The sequence below is a fragment of the Chionomys nivalis genome, chromosome 7 (assembly GCF_950005125.1).
Source record: "Chionomys nivalis chromosome 7, mChiNiv1.1, whole genome shotgun sequence".
NCBI lineage: Eukaryota > Metazoa > Chordata > Mammalia > Rodentia > Cricetidae > Chionomys > Chionomys nivalis.
In genome coordinates, this window is record NC_080092.1 from 81346178 (window position 1) to 81357307 (window position 11130).

The 11130-nt window shown below is 48.1% G+C and overlaps 1 protein-coding gene across 1 annotated transcript; it reads right to left on the reverse strand.

Moving 5' to 3' along the window:
* Positions 1–436: 436 nt before the first annotated feature.
* Aarsd1 (alanyl-tRNA synthetase domain containing 1) lies at positions 437–10830 on the reverse strand. The gene is made up of 12 exons (XM_057774085.1): positions 10690–10830; positions 10443–10574; positions 7281–7440; positions 5163–5220; positions 4383–4539; positions 4172–4288; positions 3905–4035; positions 3541–3607; positions 3270–3361; positions 2839–2893; positions 2013–2107; positions 437–755 (listed from the first exon to the last, which is right to left on the reverse strand). Exons 1-12 carry the CDS (start codon positions 10726–10728, stop codon positions 620–622), a joined length of 1239 nt encoding a protein of 412 aa, XP_057630068.1. The 5' UTR covers positions 10729–10830; the 3' UTR covers positions 437–619.
* Between the last annotated feature and the right edge of the window lie 300 nt (positions 10831–11130).

Here is an 11130-nt window from a genome sequence, read left to right on the forward strand (position 1 = left end):
GAAACCTCAAAGTCTATGTCCATAATCTCAGCATTTAGGATTGTGAGAAGCCAGCCTGGGTGATGTTGAAAGACTATCTCAAAAAAACAAAGACAACTCGAAAAACCAAAAAAAAAAAAAAAAAAAAAAAAAAAAAGACAAAAGCAAGGAGATTTGAATGAGGTGAGGCCTGGGTCAAGTCTTTTTCTTTCTTTTTTTTTATAGACTCATTTATTATGTGTACAGTATTCTGCCTGCAAGCCAGAAGAGGGCATCAGATCTCATTATAGATGGTTGTGAGCCACCAAGTGGTTGCTGGGTATTGAACTTAGAACCTCTGGAAGAACAGTCAGTGCTTTTTTAACCTCTGAGCCATCTCTCCAGCCTGAGTCAAGTCTTGTAGTATCAAGCATTGTTGCCATAAGCAACTATACGAGCAAGAAGCTTTCAACAGAGCCTAGATCATTAATTTAATCTCCGCTCATGGGATTATACCTAAGAGGAGCCAAGTTAGAAACTGTCCACAGAGCTGTTAATGAATTAGTACCATGCATAAACAACAGTACACAATCATTTTGGGTGACACTCTTTTACTGTCCAAAAGACTGCTGTGGTCACGGGGACGGGCATCCTGGGCCCCTTACTCCTCAGCACTCTGTGAGCTGACATAGTCCTGCAGAAGTGCCTGCACCTCCGCCCGTCGGCTCATCTTGGTGGCCTTGCCCTGGAAGCGGCCGTTCTTCCCTGCTCCTTTGCCTTCTAAGACTTCAGCCACCCTAGAGAACAGAGAAAGTTAAGGAGATGGTTGGTGAAAAGTCCAAAATCAAGGGCAGTCCTCAGGGCCTAGAGGAAGGAGACAGGGCAATTTCTAGGAATCAAGAGAAGGCTGATGCAGGAGACTGATGCAAGTTTGAGGCCAGCTTCGGAGACTATCCAAAAATCAAAACTGTTGGATGTATTGTATTGATTCGTACTTGGGAGGTAGAGACAGGAGGATCAAGAGCTTGAAACTAGCCTAGGCTGCAGGGTAAAACCTTGTCCAAAAAAAAAAACAAGAAGAAAAACCAAGTAGGAGGAAGGAGAAGGAGGGAGGGAAGGAGGGAGGAAAGGAGGGAGGGAAGGAGGGAGGGAAGGAGGGGAAGGGCAGACACATACGGTGCCTGTTAGGAATCTCCATTATAAATAACTGTTTTCCTTCAATGTTTCCAAGGAACACATATTACTTATCACCAATAATGACTGAAAACTTTAATGCTCAAAAGAACAGGAGTCATATATCTCTGGAGGTAATTTAAAACAAGAAAATAAGCCAGGCATGGTGGTACACACTCAGGAGACAGAAGTGGGCAGTTTTAGCCGAGCAGTGGTGGCGCACGCCTTTAATCCCAGCACTTGGGAGGCAGAGGCAGGTGGATCTCTGTGAGTTCGAGACCAGCCTGGTCTACAAGAGCTAGTTCCAGGACAGGCTCCAAAGCCACAGAGAAACCCTGTCTCGAAAAAACAAAAAACAAAAAACAAAAAAAAGAAGTGGGCAGTTTTGTGGGCTGTCGCCCATGCTAGGGTGGGCTTTGGTGATACAGCTGTCTTTGAGCCATTTCTGCTCCTGTAAATAACCCCTCATCCATATTCCTGTAAGTAACCCCAATAAAAGTCCTTGTCTCACCATGTAAGACTTTGGTCTGTTGCTGAATCCCAGTCTGGGGTGAGGAGACAGCTGTTTTCTAATTCTCCAGGAAGGGTCACATTAACACCTACTTCTAGGGATCAAATTTTCTTTAAAACAAACAAAAAATCCCTGTGGTTGATTCTCATTCTGCCACTTTAACTACGAGACCTCAAATGCAGATGTACGGTCCCCAATCCATCAAACGAGGAGTGCTGGCATCAGCCCACACCTGCTCGGCCGGCCTCACATCCTATGTGAACCAAGGCCATCACGGATGTGATGCCCTGCTTCCTAGCACATGGCCGCATCAATATGTCAGAAGGACACAACTTCCCCACCCACTATGCAGGAGCCCGTACCACATTACCTGGGCCCCAGGGTCTCCACGGCCTCGGCTGGCCCTGCCAATAAGAAGAGCCCAGCACCTTTCTCATCCCCCACAGTTAAGAACAGGAGGGTCTCCTAGGAGGTAAGACAAGGAGGTGAGCACACCACGGGGTCAACTCGCTAGGGCCCATACTCTCCTGAGTCCAGAACAGGCAGCTCCCTTTAAACCAGAGACGTCACTGATGCCTTCACTCTAGCCCAGAAAGCTTTATGAGAACAGTCAGGAGGTTAGACACAAAGAGGAGGCAGCAGGCTGCTGACTGTCTCACAACCACCTTTCCCATCTCTGCTCTACCAGACACCCTATCTGCCAGCCACTATGCTCCTTGGCTACCTGAATACCTCTAAGCAGGTCTCATTCCCTTTAGGTAATGGGTTCTGCCTCCAGCATTTATCACTTTAAATTATAAATGCTGACAGACATGTCTCTCAGGCTAGAACACGGCTCTCAGAGAATCAGTGCTGTGTAGAAAGCAGAATTACTTTAGCCCCAGGGAGACATTCCATAAAGGGTTTAAAAGGGCAAAAGAAACCTGGCAATCACCTGTGCTAGACCATAGGGATGAAGAAAGGCAAGTGAGGCCTGAGGCAGAGGCCTCCAAGGGTCTCTCCGCAAACAAATCTAAATCTTCCAAGCTTCCCTAACAACAGAGCTGGGGTCGTGGCTAGTGCTAGGAAAAAAATCTGGGTGAAATTTTTTCAGCTCTTCATGTGTTAACCTGAAGGGACTCAGGCTAAGCTGACTCCCTCAGTTCTACCTCCCAGAGCCTCTGCAGAGTAGAGGAGGACTCTCTCATTCCTCTTACCTCTGACCCAATCTCATTGGCGATGATATTCATGAACTCAGAATCACCCTCCTTCCTACAACAAAGGACACAGATATGAGACCCAGGATGAGGCAGCTCTGTGTCACTGCCTCAAGAGAAGGAGCCAGGCCAACAACGGACAGATCTCATCGCTTCCCATCTGAACACACAAAGTTCCAGACTCCTCAGCATAGAGAAGATGCCCTCAGCCTCAGTAGTTTACACACAAAGGATCTCCAAAATGCTGGCTGATCTGTTAGATGGTGAGGGAAGCCAGGAAAGGAGCTAATGAAGCCGACAAAGTCAGATCCAGCAAGTCCAGTAACACAGCTCCTGCTGTCTATTCAGCCTAGTGCGCTGCTTAGCAACCCATGTCCACTGTGCACTGCCCCTCTCATCCCTCTGCCTCTCTCCAGCCCCTCCTCTCTCACCTGTGCAGTGCAACCACGCTTCCCCAGTCTGGGCTGCTCCTGAGGCTGTGGGCAGTGTGCACAGCCAGGTCTCTGAGGAGACTCAGGTTGTTCTGAAATGATGTGAGAACTCAGACAGGTGTGAGAGACAACAGAGGCACCATTCCCACTCCCTCTCCTCCTGTGCGGCCCTCGAACCCCCCCTCCCCATAATCCACACATTGGCCAGGCTAGAGGCTGAGTCCCGAGTCTCCCTGACTGAGCCCACGCCCTCTCCACTCCCCACGGTTACCTTCTGCAGGAGCTTAGTGGCATTCTGGAGCTTCTTCACTGCTTCCACGTGATCCTCGGCTCCACACCTAGAAGACAATGGTTAATGGAGACTGGCCAATTGTCCAGGTGCTTCCAGAGTTGGGGGGGTGGCGCCAACCAACAACCTTTCCTTGCTGGGGCGCCTTCCTCAAGATGGGAACATTCAAAGGGTCCCTTAAGCAACTGAGAGAGAGGATACCGAGGAATAAACCATTGTGTGTGGGTCTGAGCTGCTGTCCAAAGCACCTCACCCTCCAGAGTAGTAGATTATCCCATCTACCCCGCAGGTGCGCTAAGCTCCGGGGGTATAGGCCTGGGGAGCAGGGGCTGGGGGCGGGGCCTACTTCAGCAGGGTGGTCAGCGCTTTCTCTCTCCCATGACTTCGCTCCATCCACTTCAGTACCCGGTGCCCAGCCAGAAATATCAGGTTGCTTTTGTTCTTTTTCCCTTTCTCAGTACCCAGAATCTTAATGACCTGCACAAAGGGGGTAACACACAGACACACACCACAGTGGTTCTTAGGACTTCACCACAGTGGATCAGACTCACCTGCCACTCCCAGTCTGCTCCCCAACAACCCGGCTCACACTCCACAGCCCTTCCACACTTACCTGCAGGTCACTGAGATTGCTCACATGGGTCCCACAGCACATATTGGAATCGACACCCTCGATGGTAACAACGCGAATGGGCCCAGCATGGTCATCTGGGAGACCCCGGCCCCTCACCTAGAACAGGGGGAAGGAACAGGGCTGTCTGAAATTTGATGAGGAGCCCTTGAAGAGCCGCTCTGTGGACACTGGTGCCCGCCTCCCGTCTCACCTGCTCCACCTCAGGGTCATCCAGGCTCAGCTCTCGCACACTCACAGGAAGCCGATCTCTGATTTTCTGATTGACACTTTGCTCAATGGCAGCTACCTGCTCTGCAGTCACAGAAGGGCTGTCTAACTCAATCACACTCCGGAGTCTCCCTAATTCCCTGCCAGGAAAAGCAGCAGGGACACAGCAAGCTGAAAGTACGTGAGGAATGTTCACACTGAGCCTGTAATCCTAGGGCTTAGGACACAGAGGGAGGAGGATGGGGCTGTAAGGTTGCCTTCCAATACCCAGCGAGTTCATGTTCCTAGAACAGCAGGGGTGCCTATCATCTCATACTCAGGAAACTAACTGCTGTGAACTCCAGGCCAACCTCAAACTACAAAGCCAGCCTGGGCGATATAGAAAGACTCTATCTTAAAAAGGAAAAAAAAAAATCCATAAATAATTGTATTGAATCCACACACAAAAAAATCTCATAGGTAGGGAGTGTCATTCCCATTTGGCAAATGCAGCACCATAAGGAACATGACCAAAGTCACGCAGAGGCAGGACCATACTTAGCTCTGGGCTCTAAACTCTCTGTTCTTTCCCAGGCAGGCAGATGTCCCTGCTCTCATCTCAAGTTTCTCCTAAGAAACACAAGGTCTTCCCATGACCCATCGGTCTTCAGGAAGAAAAGATGGGTAACTCTGAACACTGCCCTTTTATTTTCCTATCCTGACCCATCACTGGGAGCAGAGCGGGAGCCAGGGACCGATCCCACCCTAGCATGCCTCGACTCACCATGACGTCGTCTTCAGCCCAAAGAGATGGTCAGCTACTGCTGTGATGAGATGTTGTCCTGAGCAGGAGCAAGAGACAGGAGCGAGTTGAGAAGCCCAGCCACACAGCCCCACGACATCAGCTCAGAAACTCCCACTGAAGGACTGCCAGGCATTTTAGATACATGACTGAAAATCCCAGGGGCTGGGGGTCTAGCTCAGTGGAAGAGTGCTTGCCTAAGCAAGTGAATGACCCTAAGTCAATTTCTAGCACTGAAGGGGGGGATCATCATGAGAATTCTCCCAGCAGCTTTACAGGGCTATTTCATAGTAATTTGCCAAGGCAAAGTAGCTCCTCAGAGGTGGGATCTGAGCTGAAGTGCTGGGGTGTCACTGATTCACTTGACAGATGTTTCCTGAACATCTGCCACATGCAGAATGCAGGCCTCAATGTCAGAGATGCAGCTGCACTCCTGACTGATGAGAAGGGAGAAGACAAGAAAAGGAAAAGGGGGCTGGAGAGATGGCTCAGAGGTTAAAGCACTGGCAGTTCTTCCTGAGTTCAATTCCCAGCAAACACATGGTAGCTCACAGCCATCTGTAATGAGGTCTGGTGCCCTCTTCTGGCCTGCAGGCATACGTGCAGACAGAACACTGTATCCATAATAAATAAATAAGTCTTGGGGAAAAAAAAGAAGAAAAATTAACTAGGGGGCTGGAGAGATGGCTCAGTGGTTAAGAGCACAGGCTGCTCTTCCAGAGGTCCTGAGTTCAATTCCCAGCACCCACATGGTAGCTCACAATCATCTGTAATGAGATCTGGCGCCCTCTTCTGACATGCGGGCATACATGGAGGCAGAACACCGTATGCATAATAAAGAAATAAATCTTTTTAAAAAAAAAAAAGAAAGAAAAATTAACTAGGACACATAAGGAACAAACAGTCAAAGCCCTGAGGAAGAAAGAGGCCTGATCTGTGCAGTAACATGTTCAAATGGATGAGTGTGATGGGGTGCAGGCAGCAAGCTGTGGAGAGTCTGGTGAGGCCAAGAGGCCCTGTGATGCCAAGCACGCACAAGAGCAGTCCTGTTAGGGCTGTAGACCCCGGTGAGGAGAATGGCTTTCCACACAGAACCACAAGGGACTGAGATGATCTGATTTTCTTCTTTTAAAGTATTGTTCTGAGGCTCGGGACATAGCACTGTGACAGAGGGTGTGGCTAACACATGCAAGGCCCTGGGTTCAATCTCCAGTACAGCGAGAAAATAAAAGATTGCTCTATGGCATGAGGCCCTGTATTTAAGCCGCCATGTGAGAAAAGGAAGGCTGTTTGGACTGATGTACGGAAACAGAGGGGCAAGGAGCAAGACTGGAGGTGAGGAAATCAGCCAGAGGCCCACAGGGATGAAGACGAGGGCTGGGACAAGGACAACTGCGTGGGTGGACAAAAGGAGAAAGATCCCTGAGGATAATCAAGACACCTGACTTGGCTCAGTGTCTCCAAAAGGGGCATCGATTTGAATGACCGCGGAAATGTTGATGCCCAACACTATATTCATGTAAGCCCAAGGAGAAGAGAATGGCCTTCCCATTTCATTTTGGGACATTATGAATCTCAGAACCTACAAGACATCCAGACAGAGACATCAAGTGAGAACATTCCAACCAGCAGGAATGAGCGGCCATGGTGGCTCATGCCTGTAATCCAGTATTCAGGAGGCAGGCCGTCAGCCTGATCTACATATTGAATTTCAGTCTAATCAAGGCCACGTAGGAAAACTGTCCCCCATAAACAAGAAAGGGCTGGCAAGATGGCTCAATGAGTAAGGTGTTGCCGGACAACCTGAGATCAACCCCAGGACCCATACAGTTGAAGGAAAGAAATTCCCACAAGTTGTCCTCTGACCACTACAGGCATAATGTGACATGTTCATACCCTCCCTGATCAATAAAACATATTTCTAAAATGGAGGAGAAAGAGCGAATAGCTCTTCCAGGACTTTAATGTTCATGGTGTTTTCAACACACTTATCGTTTGCTGCCTGAACCAAAGCTGATGCTAGGTAGGAAAACGGAAACCCCACCTCCGTCACCATGACACTGCGGCTCCTCCCTGTGCGTCCCCGGCCCTGGCCCTTACCTGAATGCTGCTGCATATGATCAAACCTCCGCTCCCAGTCCACCCGGACCTGGACCTGGCTCCCAGGGGACAGAGCTGTCTGTGTGAAATGATCAGCCTGGGCCCCACGGCGGGTCACTCTCAGCACAGAGATGTCATTGATGGTACCACGGTCATCAGGCTGAGGGGAGAAAGTCATCAACACTAGGGCAGGTCTCACCCCAAGATGCAAAGACACTCTCAGGGGAAGCGCTCAGAGGCGGGCACTGAGTGCTCTAGGGGACGTGGAGACAATGTCAAGTGAGGTGGACCCGCTTTATTCTATGACAGGATTTCCTGTCCTCTCTCTCAACACCTACACATGCTGTTCTTTAGGGCAGAACAGCAGAATTAAAACAGAAAGAAGTACAGTGTTGAAGATGCTAGTAAAATCCAAAAATCTTTAGTCCTCATTGTTGTCACCTTAGATTATCTAGAGGCTATTATTAATAGTTCTAAAGTGACCCGAGTGCTCCTGCCTTTAACCACTCAGTCCTCAGCACTGACGTCACAATTAGAACCAACGATATTCGTCATTTAGGAAACTATCAAGTGCCAGCTGTTCACAATGGACTGTGCCAGCAAATAACATGACGGGAAGACACATAGATCACACCACAGGAAAGAAATCCACCAAATAACACGATGGGAATAAGACACATAGATGACACCACAGAAACGATATCCACCAAATAAGACACATAGATCACAGCACAGGAATGAAATCTAATGAGACCTAACTAACAGTCTTGGGGGATCTGGGAAGCCTGAAGGACGTGATGTGTATGTAATATGAAAGTTTCAGGGCAGATAAGATGGCTTAAAGACATTTGCTACCAAGCCTAAAAACCTGATTTCAATCCCTGGGACCTAGGTAGGAGAAAACCTACTCCCACAAATCCTCTCCCTCCCCCCCCATACACACACACAAATAAATAAAAATAAAATGAATTAAGTGTAGGGTTTTTTTTTTAATTTGGTCCAACAGCTTCAGTTTGGACTTCTTATTTTTGGATCATTTAATCTTATAACAACAAAAATTGTTTGTGATATGGGAACAAAATGACTTTTTTCTAATTGTGAAGTAGAATACAGAAAACACAATCTGAAGTTACTTTTGCAATGTGCCTGACTGCATAAGTGCAGTTTTAAAAGTAAGAAGAGATGAACTTTCTAGCCTGCACTTTGATGTCATGTGTTCCCTTTGTTTTTCAAACTCTGAGGTTTCCTTCTGGGCCTTTTCTGGAGACCTTACCCCCAGCTGTATGGACTTTGTATTCTTTAAATAATTTAACTACTGGGCTGGAGAAACGGCTGAGAGGTTAAGAGCACTGGCTGCTCCTCCAGAGGTCCTGAGTTCAATTCCCAGCAACCACATGGTGGCTCACAACCATCTGTACTGACATCTGGTGCCCTCCTCTGGCGTGCGGGCAAACATCGAGGCAGAATGTTGTATACATAATAAATAAATAAATCTTAAAAAAGAATAATAATTTAACTACCCTTAATTACTTTTTTTAAAAAAGCTTTATGATTTTCATAACTTATTGCTAATTTTAATGGGTTGTTAATTTCAGTCCTGTAGTTTTATTCTGTTTGGATAGTGTTGGGCAAGGAGAAGTGATAAAAAACAAATAAAAAAAAATAAGAAGAGACATTCTATAGATACTTGAGGGTCAAGGGTTTTTCTTTAGCAGTTCAGAACGTCTCCATGTGGGAAAATAAGGAACTGATTTAAAAAAACAACAACAAAAAACAAAACAGGGGCTGGAGAGATGGCTCAGAGGTTAAGAGCACTGACTGTTCTTCCAGAGGTCCTGAGTTCAATTCCCAGCAACCACATGGTGGTTCACAACCATCTGTAATGAGATCTGGTACCCTTTTTTGGCCTGCAGGCATATGTGCAGACAGAACACTGTAAACTAAATAAATAAATCTTAAAAAAATAAATAAATAAAATAAAAAATAAACAAAATAAAACCGGATGACCACTTCCTGTCGCCTGTGAGAGAAGATATAGGACATGTGGCTACTTCTCCAGCACCATGTCTGCCTGCAGCTGCTATGTCCCACCATGATGATAATGGACCAAACCCCTGAAAGTAAGCCACCTCAACTAAATGTTTTCCTTTGTTTAAAAAAAAAAAAAAAAAAATAGCCGGGCGGTGGTGGCGCACGCCTTTAATCCCAGCACTTGGGAGGCAGAGGCAGGCGGATCTCTGTGAGTTCGAGACCAGCCTGGTCTACAAGAGCTAGTTCCAGGAAAGGCTCCAAAACCACAGAGAAACCCTGTCTCGAAAAACAAAAAAAAAACAAAATAGTGGGGCTCCCCCACAAGACCACTGAATCCTCTTGAGCCACGTCTCTGCTTCAGATCCTCCATGGCTCACTGGTTTCCTGGTTTCCCGAATGGAGTCTATAAACCTTGTACACCCCCCAGGGCCCTCTGAATTAGCCCCACTCAGCTTCCCAAAGCTGTCTCTAGCTCCTTCTCCACATGCACCACGGCATTTTTTTATCTACACTTAGATTTAGCTCGTCTGTCGGGCTTCACAACCCTGCTTATGCTGTCAACCCGGCTAGTGAAACCTCTCTTCTAATGCCAATTTATGGTGCCACTCTCAGTCACCGCAGCTAGGCTCTCCATCAGAGCACTGAGAAGTCGGCTCTGAAGGCCACCCCCTCTTCTGAACTCCCGGCAGCCTCTTTCTCAGTCCCTGTGAAACCCTTCGCGTTCATTCCCACCTCAGGGCCTTTGCACAGTTATTCCGTTTGCCTGAAATCTTTCCCTTGCTTGTACCGAGAAGTCTAGAGTGCTCTCCACAGAGGAGAGCATCCCACCACTCTTTCCCTTGACCCCGCTTTATTTCTGGTGACATTATTATGACTTACACCTGGCCTACAGGGTTGTCTGCAATAAGCACTCGATGTATGTAGAGGCACTGTCTTGTTCACCCGTTATCTTCAGCGCCTGAAATATGACACACTGCGCGTGTCGTGACTACATAAGCATAACTACATTGCTGAATGAACTAACAGTTTGATTTACTGAGGCTAAGGAAGAGCGAGTGCATTTTCTGCAGGAGCGAATAGGAATGTGGGGGTCCCCGGGAGCGGGTCGGGCTGAGGCTACCCCTGGTATACCTGGCCCCCGCCCTCGGGGAAAAGCAGCGTGTCTTCCAGAACCACCTGGAAACCGCTCAGCACTTCTTTCTTGCCGCCGCTCGCGTCCGTCTGCAGCTCAGCGGGGCTGCAGGAGACCACGGTGGTGGTGAACTGGAAACAGAGAGGAAGGCGAGGGTGAGCCCGCTTTCGCCGAGATTGCAGCCGGTCCTCCCCCTCCCTCCCCGTGGCACCTTCAGTCTCAGGACCCTCGCCCACCAGGCCGCACCTCCCGCGCGTAGCTGTCGCGCTGACACAGGAAGGCCATCGCGGACACCTAGGCCCTGGAGACCAGCGCGCGCCGAAGAGCCGGGCGGAGGACGGAGAGCGACCCGGGACAAACTTTCTTAAGCGTTTCTGCGCAAACGTGATAGCGTAAAGGAAGGGGGCGTGGTTTGATCCAATTTACTGAAACTGTTAACTACAGGTGTTCTGTCTTGTTTTGTCAACGTTTTAAGACCGTAAGACCACAAAACAAAATTTACAACTTGATCTGAGACGTTCTTCAGTCTTGGGGCCGTGTAATTTGGACTGCGGAAGCCCTGCCGCATGAAGGTGGAAATAAGGGGGGCTGGACAGATATAGACAAGGCATGTATGTTAATATTTTATTTAAAACTAGCATCCATAATATTTCAGCATGTAACTTTTTTAACTATAGAGAAAAAATT

Bases quoted from the DNA above. Each gene is read 5' to 3' on its own strand.
- Aarsd1 (XM_057774085.1), bottom strand. From the start codon at position 10,728: ATGGCCTTCCTGTGTCAGCGCGACAGCTACGCGCGGGAG. The intron at 7,441-10,442 runs GTATACCAGGGG...TTCTCCCCTCAG, and splicing joins TCCCCGAGGGCGGGGGCCAG to CCTGATGACCGTGGTACCAT. The intron at 3,608-3,904 runs GTAGGCCCCGCC...ATTGTCTTCTAG, and splicing joins GCGCTGACCACCCTGCTGAA to GTGTGGAGCCGAGGATCACG.